The sequence below is a fragment of the Chionomys nivalis genome, chromosome 13 (assembly GCF_950005125.1).
Source record: "Chionomys nivalis chromosome 13, mChiNiv1.1, whole genome shotgun sequence".
In the NCBI taxonomy this organism is placed as follows: domain Eukaryota; kingdom Metazoa; phylum Chordata; class Mammalia; order Rodentia; family Cricetidae; genus Chionomys; species Chionomys nivalis.
Window position 1 is genome coordinate 25,820,139 of NC_080098.1, and position 20,484 is coordinate 25,840,622.

The window sequence follows — 20,484 nt, forward strand, 5'->3', positions numbered from 1 at the left end:
CCCTTCAACACACACCCAAATGAGAGGCAGGACTTGTTTGTGACAGTTCTTTGTGTTCTCTGAGTTCTTGAGCCCAAACATGAATTACAAGGAAGAACCATAAAGGGCCATGCCATTTTCATGAGTATTGGAGAAAAATCATAGATGAAATAAAAAGGGCAACGCTGGTCAAACAAGCGTTGTAATATAAAAGTCACAAAACACACATGTGACGTTAACTTCAACAGGTAGGGGCTACATGCTGCTCTCTGCAGTCTGTCCTGTAGTAACTCGCTTTTTAATTTTAAACATTGAAAGTGGAGGCATAGTGTCAACTCTCCGTTGTCTGCAGAGTGGCTTTAGTTCTTGTTGGTGCAGAGAAAGCAGGATGACGTTAGCATGGACTTAACGTGATGGTTATGTGGTGTGTTGGGAGTGCCGGGACTAAATCTCCATTAGATGCTTTTCAAGGGGTGTATCACATTCTAATATTTTAAGATTTAAATGTCCGTCATCATTGACAAGAATAGATTAGAATTCTTTCATCTGTGGAGTATTTTATTGTAGTTTTCAGTCACGTTTCAAGGAGGTATCTTGCTTCCTATAAAAATGCCCAGGGTGCCTGCGTATACTCTAACATGCACAGGGTCTGGTCCTGACTGGGACGTTGCAAATAGCAGTGACCATGGTGGGGAAAGCAGTAAGACAATTCTTGAACTTTTCTTTTGACACTTCGTACCTTCAGAGGTTTGCATGAGAACTACATGGCAAAGTCATGCAGCTGTAGCCTTGATCTTCAGTGTACACCCTTTGCACACTGAGGTCTTTGTGTGTCAATAGAAGTCCCTCAGACAACCACCTTGTTTTGAGTCTCCTACATGCCACGGGGCCAAAGGTAAGAGTAATTCGATTTCATCTCCAGATGCTAATGAAAAAGGTAGCATAAACAAGACAGATAAGCTTTTGGTAAATATGTATGCATTTTTATTAAATTATTTTTTAAAGAATAATGGGTGGAGATGTCTCAGTCAGTGAAATATTTGAGATGGGCATCAAGCTTGAGTTGATCCCCCCAGAACTCATTTTAGAGAAAAAGCAGTGCTAGCCAAGCAGAGACAGAAATGTCTTTGCACAGTGAATCAGTCAACTTCAGGTTTAGTGAGACCACGTTTAGAAGGGTTAGGGTGTCGAGCTGGGTATAGTGGTGCTCACCTTATCCCAGCACTTGGGAGGGATGCAGGTGGATCTCTGTGAGTTCAAGCCCAGACTGATTTATGTAGTGAGTTCCAGGTTAGCCCGAGCCAAACAGTGAGTGCCTGTCATTGAAATGTAGAGTGATCAAGGGGGACACCTCAAAGCATGTATGTGTGCACACGGGGGTGTGTACACACTTAGAGGCTTGTTCCCTGTGTAGCTGTGACTTCTCAGAAAAAGGTGGAACTTCCAGTCAGCTGGGTGGAGCATTGTTCCTCCCTCATGAAGGGTGGTGTCTCTACAGAGGGGCAGTTCAGGATTTGTCTTGTGTTCATGGCAACAGTGGAGTTGCTTGTAGGGTGAATGGGTGCTTCTGACTAATTGTGTCCTTCAGGGTGGTTAGGACAGATGTGAAGCTGATAGGACAGCCTTCCCCAGTCTTGTTCTGTTTCAGCCCACACTGCCCAGAGCCTGACCTTGAGAACTTAAAAAGATCTTTTGGCTTGTTGGAAGTGAGCTAATGAAGTAAGAGAAAAAAAACAAACAAACAAACAGAAATCAATGTTTACTTATGCATAGAAACTGGACACTAGGTGTGTTTTTGTTTGGTTTGTGTGTGTGTGTGCTTGTGCACATAGACGTGAATATATACACAAGCGTGTTTAATTATGTTTGCCTGTGCATACAATGCAAAAGCCAGAGGATGCACTGAATGTTTGTCCTTATCTTTCTCCTTCCTTTTTGAGAGAGGCCCGCTCACTGAGCCTCGAACTCACTTTCCAGGGAGTTCCTGGGAGCTACCTGTTGCAGACTTTCCGGCACTGGGATGACGCATATGTATTGTGATGCCTAGATTTTTACATGGGTGCCAGGAGATTCAAACTCAGGTCTTCATTATTGCACTCGAAGCCCTTTATCCACTGAGCCATCACCTCATTCCCTGAGTTTTTCCTTCTGGTGCTGTAAGAAAGAGGAGATATCTTGCTACTTGTTGTGATTTTGTGCTCGGTGCTAATCGGTTGGAGATATTCCTAATGCCAGTGGCTTTGCACTTTCTTTTAAAAACAATTCAGTATCAGTTTGGGAGCTAACCATGAAATAGTCCTGATCACCTTTTATGAGTTGTGCGGTCCAGGTTGGCATGCATAATACTTCATTTCTTCTTACTATTTTTTAACTTGATTGAATACACCACTCAGAGATAAAAATTGCTTTTTACAGCTGTGAGCATAAAATGAAAAAGCTTATCGCTGTTAAGTGTATAGATTTTTTCATTACAATTTTTGTTATAAATATTTCACTGGCTAAATTCAAATCAGAATGATGGAGTTGAAACATAATAACACTATTGATTTAGTAAATGCTGGCATTCCAATGTCATTTCTTGATGAAATTAATATCATGTGAGTCATTTTCTAATGCGTACATGAGCATTAAGCCATTCTTCAAACTAAAAAAGGAACACTCTGAAACAAATGGCTTTTTAAAAAAAAATTGTGACATATGCTGATGTGAATAAAGTTACCAGAGTTCATTATAGAGCAATTTGAATGTAGTACTAATTAAAACCTTCCTTTAGTTTTACTGAACCTTGTTCTTAGAAATGATGCAAGTTATTAAAGCCTTGAAGAGAAACCTATGTGATGTTTAATTTCCCCAATAGATGAAAAACTGGCATGTTGGAACTAAAAAAAAAATAATATTGTGCAGTGCAGTATTTGTTTGTTTGTTTATTATTTTTGTGTATCTATGTGTTTGTACATAGTATGTATATGCGAGTGTACGTGCACTCTGTGTGTGTCTTTCTCTGCACTCATCGTATTCCTTGGTGGTAGGGTCGCTCTCTCCTTTTGAATCTGGTTTTGCATTTTCTTTTTTCTCTTTCCTTCTTTCCTTCTTTCCTTCTTTCCTTCTTTCCTTCTTTCCTTCCTTCCTTCCTTCCTTCCTTCCTTCCTTCCTTCCTTCCTTCCTTCCTTCCTTCCTTCCTTCCCTCCTTCCTTTCTTGAGATAGGGTTTCTCTATGTAACCATCCTGGCTGTTCTGGAACTCACTCTATAAACCTGACTGGTCTTGAACTCAGAGATCTGCCTGCCTCTGCCTCCTAAGTACTGGGATTAAAGATGTGTGCCACACTGCCTAGCAGGGTTTGCATTTTTTAGGCAAAGCTGGAAGCCAGCAAGTCCCAGGGCTCCTCTTGTCTCTGTCTCACCTCCCTCCCTTGGAGCTGGGGTCCCAGGTGAATGTGGAATGCTGGTTTGTTATATGGATGCTGAGATTTCACTCCTGCCCTCATAACTGGGCAGCAAGTGCTCGGAAGCCCAAGCCATCTCTCCAGCCGTGCTCAGCTGTACTATTGTGGCAGCACAATAGACTCAATGATTTAAGGACTTCAAAGAAGTCAGGGTGTATAAATTACATGTTTTTTTTTTATTTCATATCAACATAAAGATAAAGGAAGAAACAAAGAGCCAATCATTACTAGAGGTATTGCTCTTAAGCCAGAAAATGTCTTATAGCCTTCAGTTCTGAAAGTTAGACTCAAAATGTGGTTGCATTCAGGGGCGATTGCCTTGCCGTTTGCATTAAAATCCTCATCAAGAACATTTAAATTCAGCACTTGGGAGGTAGAGGCAGGTGGATCTCTGTGAGTTCGAGACCAGCCTGGTCTACAAGAGCTAGTTCCAGGACAGGCTCCAAAACCACAGAGAAACCTTGTCTCAAAAAAAAAAAAAAAAAACATTTAAATTGTGTCGTGGTAATAGTTTGAACTCAATTTCTTCCCTGCCACATTCTGCATAAGTTTGTATCATGTCGGCTGTATTTGTCTAGTGAAGTGGCGGTGGAGAGTGTGAATCAGTCACCTGCTCCAGTTTAAGGGGGTTTTTAAGTAATTATTATTAATAGCTGTCACTTTTCAACTTGGTAATAAATAGCTTTAAAAATTTTGGGGAGCGTACAGGTTACAGGATTTTTTTCTTGCAAATTAGTGATTTTTAAATGACATTAATTAATTGTGTGTGTGTGTGTGTGTGTGTGTGCGTGCGTGCATATGCTCCAGTGCACACGTGGAAGTCAGAGGACAGCGTGTGGAGGTCTGATTCTCTCCACCACATGAGTCTCCAGCCACCATGCTTGGCAGCAGACCCCTTCACCTGACAAGGCCTCACCGGTCCAAATTTTTGATATTGTTTTTATAACACAGGACTTGCAGTCAAGTTGTTTGTGTTGAATTTGGGCTCTAAGTACCTGAACAGGCCACTGAACCCCTCTGTGCTGTAGCCTCCTCTCTATAGGATAGGTGGTACTTCACTGACACTGTGTGTGTGTGTGTCTGTATAACACCACAGAAGCGCTTACAAGCATTCCTAACCTCTTAGGGATTGTTGCTTCCACCTACCAGATAGTACCTGCACAACCAGGTGAGACTGAGTGCCGAGTCACTGGGTGCAGATGGTGAGATCTGCTTAGGTTTTGAAGGAAGCCAACTTAGTGGGTCCTGGGCAGAAAACAGACTGGGTGTTAAAGCATCCCCTTTACTATACCATGTCTGTCTCCATGCACATGTATGTTTTCTACGTGACATCTAGTGTTCGGCTCCATGTTCTGCTGATAAAGGAATGATAGAGCATGAAACTGAATGAATACCAGGAAGTCATCTGGCTTTTTTTTGGCTCTTTATTTAATTTGAGAGATAATCACTGAGGTCATTCTGGAATGAACCACATACAATAAACAAGAGAGTCTGACATCCACCAGAAAGTGCTGCATATACAACATGGTCTCTTTCATGGCTTTTAAACTTCTTTAATGGCTAGAATGTTCAGTGCAGGCTCCTAAAGAACATATCCTGTTTTTAACATAAAGTTTCTGGAATTGGAATTGGAAAATAATAGAGATGGCATATTTGGTTGAACTTGGCATGTATTATATCTTGAGTCTTTTAAATTTTCATTATGTTGACCTAAGTATTTTAAACTGACAGGATATTTGCATGGTTATAGAAGGAGAGCTTTATTTGTTTTTTTGTTTGCTTTAGAGGTGGTCGTAGGGCCTGAGACATGATCAGTCTGTAAAGTGCTTTTACCATGCAAGCGTTGAGGACTAGGATTCTCAGTACCTATGTAAAGACCTCGGTGTGGCAGAGTATATCTCTAACTCTGGTGCTGGGGTCTATGGGGTAAATGTGGGTACACAGGACAGCTGAATCCCTGAAGCTCATTGACTTCATGACTCATTGACTTCAATCACAGTCAGCCATGTGATTGAATTGATTAATCTCAGATTTGGCGGGAGACTCTGTCAAAAAATAATGTTGGGGAGTGATTGAGGAAAGGCAGGCAATGTTGACTTTTGAAATACACACACACACACACACACATAGAGGGAGGGAGGAGGGAGGGAGGGAACATATCACCCTCCAAATCACACACACACACACACACACAAATTATCTTAAGCAAGTAGACTTGAGGGGTGCAAGAACAAGTTCAGATCCTTTCCAAAGAAGGACCTCTATATGTCTTTTATTTCTTGAGGACAGACAGCCATGATTGGTTCTCACCAGACAACTGCACATGGTATGGAATCAGATACGCGAGTAATCTACACACAGAGCCTCCTGAGCCTCAGAGCTTTTCATGTAGTACCAGGAACATTGAGTGTAGCAGGATGGAAGTGGACTTAACTAAAGATGTCTTCTAGTCACTGATCAACATCAAATTAAGATTCTGAAATAGAAAGGCTTTTAGGCTTGTGGGTCTGCTCTGCTTGGAAAGCTGGCTCTACTGGCACAGCGAGATTGTTATTAAAGTTTACAAAGCAGAGTTGGTACAGATGCTAGAGCTGAGGGCAGAAGCCTGGAGCAGACCAGAAGTCTAGATTGCTTATGGGCCTCTTTTACAAAGAAACCGAGAGATGGAAGATTCACAGAGAACCCTGGAGATTAGAGGCAGCTAAGAAGTAACCATTTGCTAGGATTTGTGCACAAGGTCACATGCAGGTTTAGCCTAGCATCTTTACACAGTAGACAGAGGGGCATATCACAGCAGAGGAGCTAGCGAAGGGGTCCTGAGAAATCAGTGCCTTCTCCTGGGCCCTTCTTAGTTACCCAAGACTTGCCTGTGTTGTCAACATAGCATAATAATAACTGCTTTAACTTGTTGACGACAAGCAGGGAAGTTTGATAATTACTTCAGAATAGATGGATAAAGAGTTTTGTTTCAAAGAGGAAAACACTTTCCCGCATAATCCACGAGTGTGACTCAGATCTCACCCTTAAGTACAGGGAGTGTTGGCGTCCTCAGGAGAGCCTTGATTTTAATCTTTTAATTCAGGTGTCAATTAGTAACTCTTGTATTTAGCTCTTGTGCCTCAGCACCTGCAGTTTTGCAGCCCTGCTTTAGTTAGTCCCTGTTAATTCACATTAAATCCCTGGACCATAGCTCTGAATTCCTTTTGTTTTTCTAAAGTGCCTTTGAAAGTACGTGTTTTGTTCGCAGCACCACCTGTATTGAAGAATTTCTCCTTGCTCCTTTCTTTAGAGTTATAATTTTATAAAGTGTTGATTGTAAGTTCTTAAGTATTTATAAAAATTGTCATGTAGACAACAAAGTCACCGTTTGCATTTAAGAGTGTTTCCTTATGCATTGCATTTTTATAAAGTGTTGATTGTTTCATTCTGAAGGAATTTATATAGATTTTGAATGAGTGAGGTTCTTTGAATGTCCCCTGACATGTGATTGCCTCTCTTCTGATTACCCCCTCACCAACCTCCCCTGCCCCCAACACACACAGGGCACCAGTCCCTTCACCCAGACTCTGAATGTGCTGCCTTTGGATGTAGAGCTTCTTAGATTGCTGTGAAGATATGGAAGTGAGGACCTGAGGCTGGAGAGATGCTTAGAGTGTGTGCTGATCTTGGAAAGGACCAGAGTTAGGTTCCCAGAAACTATGTCAAACAACTCACTCCCATCTGTATAACTTCAGCTCCAGGACTTCTGATGTCCCTTCTGCCTTCCAAAAGACATTTGCACAAATGTGTGTGTGTCCCTGTGTGTGTATACCCATATTCTCTCTCTCTCTCTCTCTCTCTCTCTCTCTCTCTCTCTCTCTCTCTCTCTCTCTCTCTCGTACACACACACACACACACACAAAGTGCAAGTGTTCTTGTGATTCTATGGATGTTTTTATTCTGCCCTCTTGACAAACTGGTGAAGCCTTAAGAGTTTTATTTATTTATTTGTATTAATTTCCCTTGTTTTTGTGAGATGAGGCTCACTCTGTAGCAGAGGCAGGGGCTAGAGCCCAATATTTAGTTCAGACTTGCCTTAAATGTACCATCTACCTGCTTTAGCCCTCAAGAAATGAAATTATAGGTATAATCCCCCCATCTCCCAGGCAGGGTGTGTGGGGGGCACATGCTTGCACATATGAAGGATAGAGGTCTACACTGGGCACCTTCCTCTGTAACAGTCCATCTTATTTTTTAGACAGGGTCTCTCACTGAACCTGGAGGTGACCATTTCAGCTGAACTGGCTGACCAGCTAGCCCCTGGATCTGTTTGTGTCTGCTCATTCATCTCTAGGGTTGTAGACATTTGTAGTACAGCTGGCTTTTCCATGGGTGCTGGAGATCTGGACTCGAGACCTCATGCTTTTGAATAAAGCACTTTACCAGCTGAGCCATCCTCCCAGCCCCTCTGATGGAGAATTTTATAAGGAATTCCTCTTTTCTAGTCTCCTGCTGGACAGAGTGAATTGGTTGGCTTTTGGGAGGGAGAGCTGGAAAACAGGCACACCCACCATGACTGTCTAATTCCTAGAGTTGACTATAGAATGGCATTATAGAATTCATTCAGAATCCATTTGAGATTTTCAGATCCAAGGAAGCTGTAGATCACAGGTATTTTTTTTTTTTTGTACCTCATATCCAATTGATGTATTTGGAAATAGTAAGGTTTATTTGAATGTGTTATTACATCAGGGATAGACTGCAAATATAATATTTATCCATGACTACGTACACTGCATGTGAGGTATGAGGTGACCCCCATTTCAGCAAGATAAATTCTGATATCCTAAATCCAGGCAGCCTCATCTTTAGCTGTGACTGAAGAAGATATTGAAGTTTGCTTTCTGGAAGAGGCAGGGAATCCCCAGGTCTCACACATCAGGTTCCAGGGAGGGGTCAGTACTGGCAAACTATTAAAAAGGAAGTGAATGCTCATCTTTATTGGGTAGAAGTCAGATTTAGACCGTCAGTAAGGCTGTTGCAGGGTCGCACAATCACTAGAGTAGTCATGGACTCGGCCGGTAACCAACTCAGCCCCCAGCCTGTTTGGAAGGCTACTAGATTCTTACTGGTGGATATCCTGTCATGTAATTTGGTGGCAAAAGGCCACGCCATTTTTCTGAAGATAATCCCATTGGGTTCCAGATGACTGATGGACACCTCTATTATGTGGGCCTTCAGCAGAGAGCACCTGGCAAGATCAAAGTAATGTAGTGGCACATGAATTGTTTTGATTCGTGTAAATTTAACCGTGGCCATGAAGGCGTGCTGCCTCTCCCTTGGAAAAGTAATTTAGCCTGCAGAAAATAATTAAATTCAGCGTCTTGCAATAATTAGAAATTTGAAATGGGGGGGGATTAATTATTTTCATCAGATTTCAGTCACTTAAGAAAATGCTTAAGAACGGAGTCCAGACAGTAGCCAAGTGAATTCCTTTTACCATGTCCTTTAATATGCTTGCCTTTCTCCTGCAGGACCATGCAGACCTCCGAAGCCATTTCTTCACAGTTGGGATGAAACTGGAGACAGTAAATATGAGTGAACCCTTTCATATCTGTCCTGCATCAGTGACCAAGGTGGGTTTTCTGTTTTGCTCCTTGCAGTCCCCCCACAGTGAATCGCACAGGTCTTCAAAGGTGGGCAGCAGTGTGCCCTGCATGGAGCACTCAGAGTAACTCCCAATAAATAAACCAAAGGGAGATAAATGCATCTCCTTCCCGGTTCTGCATTTAGCTCTTCTTTTGAAAGGAAGTAGAGGAATCTAACCGCATCCCTCCTTCTATCATGTACAGGGTGACTGTTTTCTCTTAATAACTGTCCACAGTTGAGTTGCGATTTACAAACACTATAAGGTTAACATACCGGGCTCGATAGCTAAGAGGGATTTCAGAGCAAGGATGGGAACCCGAGTTAAACCCCCAGACTTTATGTTAAAAGTTGACTATTGCATGCCTGCAATCCAAGTCCCTAGAGGGCAGAAACAGGATTACTGGGGCTTGCTAGCCAGCCAGTCTAGTTAACCAAATCCAACTAACCACCATCACCACCAAAACCATCACTACCAAAAACAACAACGGGAACAACGACAGCAAAACCCTGAACACAGCTCAGATTCAGTGAGAAGTCTTGTTTCCAGGGAGAAAGGTGGAGCGTCAGGACACCAGCCACCTCCTCTGGTCTTATATGCACATGCACACAAGATGTGCATACCCGCACACACACACACACACACACACACACACACACGAAAGACTAACTGGCCCTGCCTTCATGACTGTTTGTAGTTGGAGAATACCTGGAAGGAGTGAATGCAGAATCTTATTTCTTCATACCCAGCCTTTCTGCTCTCTTTATTAACATCTGTTTTCATTGGCTAAAAGAAACCATGTGCTTCTGAGATTGGCAGTCAAAATGAAATTCCTTTTCTGCATAAAGTTGTTTTGTATGCTGATCTGGTAGTCTCTTAAGATTATATGATTATTAAGATTTCCTCTCCATAAGAGAAATCCCAGTGGTTCTATCAATGGTCAAATTCAAATTGTGTGCTTCCCTCCTTAAATATTAGCTTTTGCTAAGTGGTAGGAGATGCTGAGAAGCTTAGCAATTTTAGCCAATGTATCTTTCAGTTAATGACCTTTATATTCAGAGGAAGAATTTGAGTAAAGATTCAAGGTCATTGGAATTTTAATTTCTATTTCCAAAGGAAAGTGGATTTATTCTTGCAGACATTATTATATATACTCAAACATTATTATATTTGAACTCTTCCTCCCTTCCTCCCTTCCTCCCTTCCTCCCTTCCTCCCTTCCTCCCTTCCTCCCTTCCTCCCTTCCTCCCTTCCTCCCTTCCTCCCTTCCTCCCTTCCTCCCTTCCTCCCTTCCTCCCTTCCTCCCTTCCTCCCTTCCTCCCTTCCTCCCTTCCTCCCTTCCTCCCTTCCTTCCTTCCTTCCTTCCTTCCTTCCTTTTCATGATTTGGTAGAATATCAGAAAATCAGTGGTGATACTATTTTAAACATGTAAACTGATTACAATCATGACACAGAGCTTTCTTCTTTTCCTAAATGTTTCTTATTTAGTGAGCACATTATTTTTGTAAACTAAAATTTATTAAGAGGAAAAGTTGACTTGCTTTGCTAGATAATATCAGGCTTGAAACTCGGGCGTTCCTGCTGTTCTACCACCTATTCAAAACTTTTGGTTGGAAACAATGTTTGCAGTCTTTACTGTGTTTCTGATAGTTGTGACTAGTTTCCCACATACTGAATAGTTGTCCCTTGGTCTTAAAGCCTGTCCAGAATTTCCCATTGTGCCAGAGTTGGGTGGTATAGTCATGGCAACAGCCCACTTTTCTGGCTACATTGACTTATCTCAAACATGGCGGAACCAACTTCCCATGATCTCTAGAAGGAAAGCTTACAGAGCAGGTGTGCTCAGCTCACAGTGGTCACATTTCTCAAGTTTTTATACCTTTACATTATTGCTATATTCACTGGTAGACAGTGATACATTTCCTCCAGGTAGCCTCGAATATCATAAGTTTGGATCAACTTTGAGCAACACAGCTGAGGTTTTCATAATTAGTTCCCCTTAGATCATCACACTGGGAGAATGGAGTATTTGCAGTGATTTTGAAACTACAAGTTCACACTGCTTTTCTTAGCGCTTGTGTCGGAGAGGAACGTCTTACCTTGTTCTGCTCATACACACCCCATTCTTCTTTTATTGCCCATTTCTTATTTGCATGTGTGAGCTGGAACGTTCTTGTTTATCAGAGCCCCGTAGATAGGTTCAAGGTACATCTTCATGTATGCTTGTCCGAATATTTTTCATGTAAAAAGTATTTATAACTAAATGTATTTTCATAGCAGGGGTTACCAGGAATGGATGTGATAATATTTCATTGCATACATGTTTGAAATTCTTAAAAAAATACACTAAATATATTTCTCTAAACACTGAAATGCCTTAGAATATCTTGCTTGAGACTATAATATACTATCTTATTGTTAACGTTTTACAACGGAAGTTTCACACACGCATCCCTTTGAGGTTTTTCTTCCTGGCAGCCCTGTTGAAGCTGGGGTAACCGATATTAAAGCAAACAGAGACAGATGCAGAGTGGCGAGTGTTACGTGACCAGGCGTTAACAGTGGAGCAGGGCTGGTTCTAGTGTTTCAAACACGGGGGGACGAGGTGCTAACACTGGCCTATGTGAAATGCCTTGCATTGATTAGAGGGCAGGGCATGGGAATTCAAAGTCAGGACTTCCGTTGTTATCACATGCACTTGTGTTTCTTCTATTCCTGTTTCTGCCCATTCTGAGATGTGCAGTCGTAGGGGCTTCACTTCGTGGACGTGTGAGTTCTGTATCAGAGGGAGCACAAAGGAGCAGTTTTCATCCCTGGGACCATGAGTCCTGATGTGACGGAAGTCCCTGGATTTTTCTCTGAAGTGTTCTCACATCAATGTGCAGTTTGATGGATTTTGAAACTCTTTAGACAGGGTCTGGCGGTGCTTAGAAACCTCGCCACCTAATGTGTGTGAGGACTGTGTGTATGTGTGGTAGGACTGATCACAGTAATCTACAGACAGTGACTGAGTGGTCAAAGGCGTTGCTGGGGACAGTGAGGCAGCGACTGAGTCCCTGCTGTTATCAAGTCTACATTTTACTGGAGGGAATCAAACAACGAAGAAAATTAATGAGTAAATAAATACAGTTTAGTGGAAGCTAAATACTAAGGAGACAGATCTCAAGAAGGGGTTACTGAAACCTGGGGTAGGTGGGGAAATGTTATTTTAATTTTTTAACTTTTGTTTTATGGGTATGGGTGTTTGCCTGCATGTATATCTGTGCACCATGTGGATGGTTGGTGCTTGGCGAAGCCAGAAGAGGGCACTGAATCCCTTAGAAATGGAGTTACAGACCAGTGTGAGCCACTACGTGGTTGCTGGGAATTGAACAACCAGTGCTTTTAACCACTGAGTAAGCCATCGCTCCAGTCCAGAGAATGTGGTCTTAAATATAATCAGGAGTTATTATCTTGGGCAAGCTGGCAGTGTTCATCTTTGTTTAATCTGTGTTAAAACAGGATCTCACGTGACCCAGGCTGCTCTTAAGCAGCCTGCCTCTTCAGGTGTTGAGATGACCCGCTGTGCTACCACATCCATCTTGGTTCTTTGTATCTTAAAGTAGACTTTCAAAGGCAAACTCAGTGGCGTACAGTTGGAACTAGTTACTGGAATCATAATGAAGAGGTGCAGATTTGATTTCTACTCTTGCTTAATATTAAAATAGATTGTCTAGAATATATTTTATAATGGAGGGAGCTAGGAAACACAGCTTAGTAAAAAATGGAAAGATATTGCATCTCTCTTTCTCTCTCCCTCACTTTCTCTGTGTGTGTGAGTGCACATGCCCCTGTGTATGCATGTATGTGCCTGTGTATGCATGAATATATGTATGTGTGTTCCTGTACACATGTGCGAGCTTGTGAGGTGTAAGGCATCTGATTTCGCTGTCTGCTTAGAGCTTTCTTTTCTTTTCTTTTCTTTATGGTATTGGAGAATCTATCTAGAACCCAACACATGCTAGGCAGGTGCTCTACCATCGAGCTATATCTTGAGTCCTTTTTAGATTTACTTTTTGCTTGGAGACAGAGCCTCATTAACTTGTCCAGGCTGATCTTGAACTCACTCTGTAGCCCAGAAAATTGACAAACTTATGAACTTGGCCCCCACTCCCTTAATTGGCCTCCTTAGCTGGACTGACAGACTTACCCCACAGACCTGGCCTGTCCATTTTTACCATTGACATTTTTTCTCACATTCACATACAAAACATTTTCCATGCCTTTGTGAATCATCTGATGAATAAAAGAGGTCAGTGTCCTCAAAGAACATTTGATATTTTGGTGGTGACAGGTGGCAGGTGGTGATGGAAAGACAGAGTAAAGACAGGTTCTGCATCTGTGATTTCCGCTCTGGGTATAGTATGTTATAATTTGAAGGCTGTAAGTCATGAGTCTAGACGTCTCTCAGAGCTGAACTCAGAAAAGGTGAAGGGTCTGATGTGGAGAAATTTGGTTCACTGTCGAGGTTGAGGTGCCATTTTAGCCCTTTAATACCCAGTTTATTTTCCTATGGGCAGGGATTTGTCTGTCTGTCTGTTTGCTTTTCTTCCATGTGAGACCCTAGTTGTATAGTTCTGTCTCTATTTTTTATTTTCTCTCTTTTGTATATTTTAGTTACTTCTCTCTCCATGTTTATGACCACACAGCTGATTCTCCCTTTAACCCCTGGATTAATTTAGTAATATGTACACAAATGCTGGTTTGTGCTAAAATCAATTTGATAGGACATGCTTTGTGTCTGTGAAACAGTGTCAGGATTTAGACGTGTAATACTGAGAAAGTAACTTTGACTTCGTTTTCTTCCCTTAGGTTTTTAACAATCATTTTTTCCAAGTGACTATTGATGACCTAAGACCTGAACCTAACAAACTCTCGATGCTGTGCCATGCAGATTCTTTGGGAATTTTGCCAGTACAGTGGTGCCTTAAAAACGGAGTCAACCTCACTCCTCCCAAAGGTTTGTATCCCTTGGAAATTTGTGGGGTTGGAATGATCCAGGCTAGTGTCTCATTGTCTCCGAAAGATGCCATCGTGTTTATATGGAGAAGTTGCAGTGTGAATTGACAGTGATGGAAGCAAAGAGGTCATTAGTTTGATTGACATTGGTATCACCCATAGCTCCATCCCCTGGGAAGTTTATGAGGTTGGGTTTTCAGCCTCAATGGCAGGGCACTTCCTCTGTCAGCTGCTCCGTAGCTGCTTCTCACTACGGTGTAGTGAAAGATCCAAGCAACAGTGGTACCCAGACATGAAAGTGTCTGAGAAGTCATTTTATCTGTATGATGAAATGCCAGTAGTGTATTTCTTTCAACTTAGTGTTCTTTCTACTTTGCTCAGATACTCTTAGGATCCAAAAATTTAATATAATAACACATGGTAATTCACTTAATGCTATAATATGGTCTCATAATTCACTTCATGTGCAATGCATTGCGGCAATTCACACAGGGCCAGGTTGCATTAATATAATTTAAATTTTGAGATCTAAGCAGTGCTTAACGACACCCTTGTAGTTTGTTACGTGGTTTTTGTTGGCTACATGTCTAAGGTTTACTCAGAGGCGACAACAGTAAATGAAAGTGAGGCCCTGTATGGTGGTGTACTCAGACAGCAGAGGCAGGAAAACCAGGAAGCCAAGCTCTTCCTCAGCTACATAGTGAGTTTAAAGCCAGCCGGGGCTACCAGAAACCCTTACTAATAAAACAAGTAAACTAAATACTAAGCAGAATGAAAGACAAGACTATGAGAGGCTATGTAAAGGGACTAGCAGGGGAGAAAACTGGAGAAAGAATTAGAAAAATAAACTCAATGGAACAGATTTCAACAGACTACCTTAAATAAAAAGAGGTTTTATGTTAACCTTTTCGAATCTGTGGGGATTATGGGATTACTTCTGACGTCATGCTTGCTAGCTGGCGGTCACAAGCTATGCTGTGCACGTCATTGATTTGTGTTGTGCCTGGTTTATCTACCGTATCATTGTCCTTGTTGGGCTGATTGTCATTTCCCTTCCACACTCCTCTCTGTGGAGAAAGTACTTTGTGTATCTCCATTGACTTCTCAGGTTTCAGGTGCGTCGTTATGGGGGCTGATGACATAGCTGTGAACTTGCTTGACACAGTTTGAAATCTCCGATTCACTGTGTCCTCAAAAATTCTTTTATGGGGGTGGTTCATCACTGACAGTTGATATTATGTGCCCTGGCTGGAGAAACAAGAATTTGAGCGACAGACAGGAGCTGTGCTCCCGACGGTCCTAGAAAAGGCTTCAGTCTGTGTGTTCTGTGCATTTCTGTTTGGCTTCTATTTGTTGTGACCTGAACCAGATGAAAAGCTTAAGCTTCAAAACTGTCGTGGGGACTTCATGGTTGTCTCCTTAAGTAGCACGCAGAACCAAACCGACAGTCAAACTCTTACAATCTACCTACAAGCTTCTACTCTCAGTGGTTTCTTGGAAAATTATTATAATGTTTTCCCATTATAGAATTCCTGTGTCTGACTGCTTGCACAGTGTGGAGCCCCTAGATTCATCTTCATCTCTTTCTAACTTCTACACGGAAGCATGTAGAATGGATTCTGTTCATCAGAAGAGGGCTTAGATAATGGGAATGCTGCTTGGTGAGGTTTCACAAATCTCTACTTAGTAATCACATCTGTTTTAGAACTAATAAGGGATAATCATTTACATCTGATTAGGACTACTTGATCCGTTCCTTGTGATAGTATATCAAAGTGGGTATATGTGTTAAGGAATTTTTGAATACATATCCTTTGAAATGTAGGAAAGGAGATTGTTGACATATCTTGAATATTTACAAGAAAAATAAGCATAGGTAGCTATCTGACTGTTCATATTTATGAAAGGAAGAAAATTATTGTGCATTAATGTAATTGAACTCATGCCTACAATAATGATTAGCATGCACACATATAAAATGAAGTATTTTCTATCTTTAGGTTATTGTTGTGTGTGTGCATGTGTTTATGTACACCTGAGGCCAGAAGAGAGTATCAGATCGTGTGGAGCTGGAGTTACATTTGGTTGCACCCTGCCCAGTGTGCAACCAAACTCTGGTTTCTAGAAGCCAAACTCTGGTTTCTGCAGTGGTATCAAGCTATCCTAACTTGCTAAGCCCTACCTGTCCAGCTCCAAGATTTTTATACCCACTGATCATCCACCATTGTATGTTTTCATTTCCTCTCACCCAAATGCTTGTAACTCTTGGGTAAAATTATCTTAAACATGCTTTTTAACCAATCCTTACAAAGATGAAACATGCCTTTCTGCAGAACTTTAAAACAGAAAAACAGTATTTCCTCATGGATTTGATAGTTTTTTTTTAATAGGATATTGAGTTATGGTAATTAGTACTTGTTAAAAAGAAAACCCCACTGGCAAGCCTTTCAAGAAACATAGGAAAATGGACAAGGACTATGGACAATGGATGAAGTCTAAGAAAAGTACAGTAATTCTTGTGTGTGCGTGTGTACACACACACGTGCGCACATGTGTGTATGTGTGCCAATGTGCACATACACAGGTACAGCTGGAGACCAGAAGCACCCCTTAGTTGTTGATGCTCAGGGCAACTGTATTCCAAGCTTTTTTTTTAAAGTATGTATTTTATTTATTTCTTGACATTTTTATTGAAATTTTTTCATACAATATATTTTAATCATATTTTTCTCCTCCCTGATCCTCCCCAATTCTTCTTGCATCCAGCTCTATAATCAATTTTTTGTTTTTAAACAGCAAACAAGCAAGCAAGGAAACAAGCAACAACCAAAACCCAAGAAACACACACATACACACAAATAATCCACAAAAACGCAAAATCGGAAAACGAAGAGATGAACAGCAGCCCTTGGCTTTGATGGCTGTAGAGAATCGAATAGTCTTCGTCTTGGCTGTGAGATTATAGCTGAGTGCAGTGGTATGGAATACAGACCCAAAATTTTAAATACTCTGCAGATTATGTGGCGTACACAGGAAAATATATTAATCATTGTATTTAAACCCTATATCATATTACAATGAGGGATTTTTAGCACTCAAGTGGAAATTTTTCATATTTGAAATGGGTCTTAAAAATTATCTCATTTAAACCTCAGTCATTCTTTCCCCTGGGGAACACCAAGCTCCGTTTTGTTAAACGTTTTCTGAAATCCCAAGAGGGTGTCTAAATCCCAGCCTTATAATCTTAAGTGAATACTTCTCTGCACAACTATGCCACCCTTTGCTGCTATTCCCGTGACTGGCGTCTCCACACGATCCATCATCCTACAGGGCAGTTTGGGTGGCCTTGGGCAGGGCTGGCAGATTTAGTGGGCCATGGTTCAGAGCAGTTGGTGAATTACAGATGAAGGTGTAATTTCCCAAATGTTGATGGTTATACCACAGTTGTGGCTTGGTTTATTGGGCCCTGGTTTTGTCTCACAAGGGTAGATTCTATTTATTTTGGTAATTAAAACGAATGTGACTTTAGAGGCGTTGATCCTGGTGGGGTTCATACTGTGGTTTAGTGGTTTCCTTTTGAGGTGGTTCATTACGTGTCCTATCTTACTCTGAGCACCTGGACACCTGTTGCAGGATTTCTCAAACACCATTCCCTATTTTATTAACATAGTTTTTAAAAGTCTGTTTTAAGTTTGAACATTGGGGTTTATAGCTAGAATGTGTAAGATGTAATATGCATATCCCCAAGAGATTTCAAAGGTTTTTCCGTGTGCTTAGATTTCTGTGAAAACTGACTACTTCTTGCAATTGAATGTTGCCTGGTCTATGAAAGATTCTAGTTAGACGGCGGCATAGGAGACAGACATGCCAAGAACACAGGTCTCTCTCTCTCTCTCTCTTTTTTTTTTTTTTGGTTTTTCGAGACAGGGTTTCTTTGTGGTTTTGGAGCCTGTCCTGGAACTAGCTCTTGTAGACCAGGCTGGTCTCGAACTCACAGAGATCTGCCTGCCTCTGCCTCCCAAGTGCTGGGATTAAAGGCGTGCGCCACCACCGCCCAGCCACAGGTCTCTTTTTATGTTGTTTTGACTTTGTTCTCTTTTAAAAGAGAAAGGGAAATATATCTGCCCCAGACTCTAGAGACGAGACTTCTAAGCTATGATGGACAGGAACTTCTCAGTGGCTCTCTGCCTCTGTGCTTCACTGTCAAGCAAAGGCTAGAGCCTCAGAGATCTGATCCTGTTAGTTTAGTTCAGTAAGGACTGCCAGTGTTATAGGTCCTATCAAATGTGATTAACCAGACACACAAATAAATAGGCTGAAATAAAGGATACATAGGATATGAACCTTCTGGGCATATAATATCACAGGTTAGTTGTAGAATTTAAAGGGTAGTGAAAAACATGCAGCCTTTAGGTTTGTGTTGTACAATGTAGGCGACAATACCGAAGTAAACCGCTTACTTTAGCACTTTGCTAGTCTCTAGGTAAACCATTTAGTAGGCACATAAACTGTCTAATGTAATTTAGGAAGGAGAGGTGTATTTAAATTATTATCGGGGCACAAAATAGTCATTTCCTAATTCCAACTCTCTTTTCCTAAAGAATCAGAGTCACTGGCAGTTGTCCTTAGTTCATTTCCAAAATTTCATTTTATCAATCAGTATTTGTATTGTAGAGAATAATATATAGGCAATCAGTCAGGCATGGTGACATACAAGTGTAACCCCAGCACCTGGGAGACAGTAGGATCAGGAGTTCAAATTCATGCTTAGCTATATAATGAGTTTGAGATAAGCCTGGGGTTCATGCAAGACCCCTCACTCTCTCTCTCTCTCTATGCATGTGTATGTAAGTGTATGCATATATATGTACACACATGCACGAACAAAGTTGACACTCATTGATCCATTCAAATGATGTTAACATTTTGCCATATTGCTTTAGAGTTTTAGAGATTAGGCTGTACTGGATTTCCACTCGTTAGGTGGAGACGCTTGCTGCACAGGCTCAACAATCTGAGTTCCATCTCCAGGACTCCACATGCACACACGTCATGGTGTGAGCCTCTTGTTTGGGGGACGCCTGAACTTTATTTATTTATTTTACTTTTGCAGATTGCAATGTGATTAAATTTTAAAACTTATCCTTCATCTTGCACTGGAAACAGAGCTGCCTACCTGATTAATAGATATGGAAAAAGAACCTTATTTCTCATCTTCTGATTCATTCTCCACCAAAGAGGTCACTTTTAATTGAAAAGAGTTAAGAGGATGAACCTGGGTTGCTTTTAATACTGAAAATATTTCTGGTTGTTAAAAACTAAGAATCCCTTTGGCTTACTGACTCATTCTTTAAGATTTTTAAAGTGTTCATTTTTTGCCCTGTCAACACTTGATATTTACATGATATTGGAGTCTGTTTTTGGAGATATCAGTGTCTCCTAACATAGTTCAAAATAACATGTTGGTTTTGCATTTATGCAGAAAAGTATGTTTAATTGGCCCACAGTGCCCTCTTACTAAATGCTTCCCAGCCTAGTCTTTTTCTACAAGAAGCAGCACTCTGACTAGTTTTCATGCCAAACCGACCCTGGTTCCCCTCCTCTTGCCTCCCTTCCCCTTGCTTTTCTGCACGATTCCATCAATAGAAAGAAGAGCTCTGATGGGAACGGATGAGTGGCTGCTGTGTTAAATGACCGTGGACGGAGTCCCAGGATGTGTAGGTGACTAGTTCAGTACTTCTCACTGATCCCATTCGTTGTTTTCAGTTGAGTTTGTGTATGAAGTATGAGCACCGTCCTCTCAGACTCTACCGTCGAATTGCTTTGTATGTGTTTTCTGTTACAACTGTACCATTAGAATTCGGTTCTCACCAGCTTATTCCATGCCAGCCTTACCATTCTGTATACTGATGTTCGAATTCACACCTGGGTTTTTGTGCTCACAGATCCTTTTCCATTCAGGACCTACACTACACCCCCCTTTCCCCAAAGATCTGGGTCTTCTTCCTCAGTTCTAGGATGACAATATCTTGTGCACCACCACACCTGAGTTCCCCCCACTCCCTCCCTCCCTCCCTCCCTCCCTCCCTCCCTCCCTCCCTCCCTCCCTCCCTCCCTTCCTCCCCCTCTTTCCCTTCCTTTCGTTTTTAAAAACATAGGTTCTAGAGATGGAACTCGGGTCCTCATGCATATAAAGCAAGCCCTTTACTGGCCAAGTCATCTTTCCAGCACAGCTGACTTTTCAGATTGGTTCCATCTCTGTCATTGTCAGTGAAATCTGGGCCACATAAAGGGAAGCTTTTGTCAGTTTGCTGTACTTCTCTGTGTTAAGGACAGCACCTCACACCCAGCATGCATAGGGTCAGGTTACTCTTTTTTTGTGGACAAAGGAAGGAATGTCTGGGATAGAGGCTGAGCATATCCTAGAAGACTGGCA

At 41.6% G+C, this 20,484-nt stretch overlaps 1 protein-coding gene across 1 annotated transcript in view; it reads left to right on the forward strand.

The window, feature by feature from the left end:
* Window positions 1-20,484, forward strand: part of Sfmbt2 (Scm like with four mbt domains 2) — a 181,748-nt gene that overhangs the window by 98,007 nt on the left and 63,257 nt on the right. Inside the window, exons 8-9 of the mRNA XM_057787878.1 lie at window positions 8,938-9,039; window positions 13,902-14,049. Of these exons, the coding sequence (XP_057643861.1) occupies window positions 8,938-9,039; window positions 13,902-14,049 (250 nt within the window). The remainder of the gene's footprint in view (window positions 1-8,937; window positions 9,040-13,901; window positions 14,050-20,484) is intronic.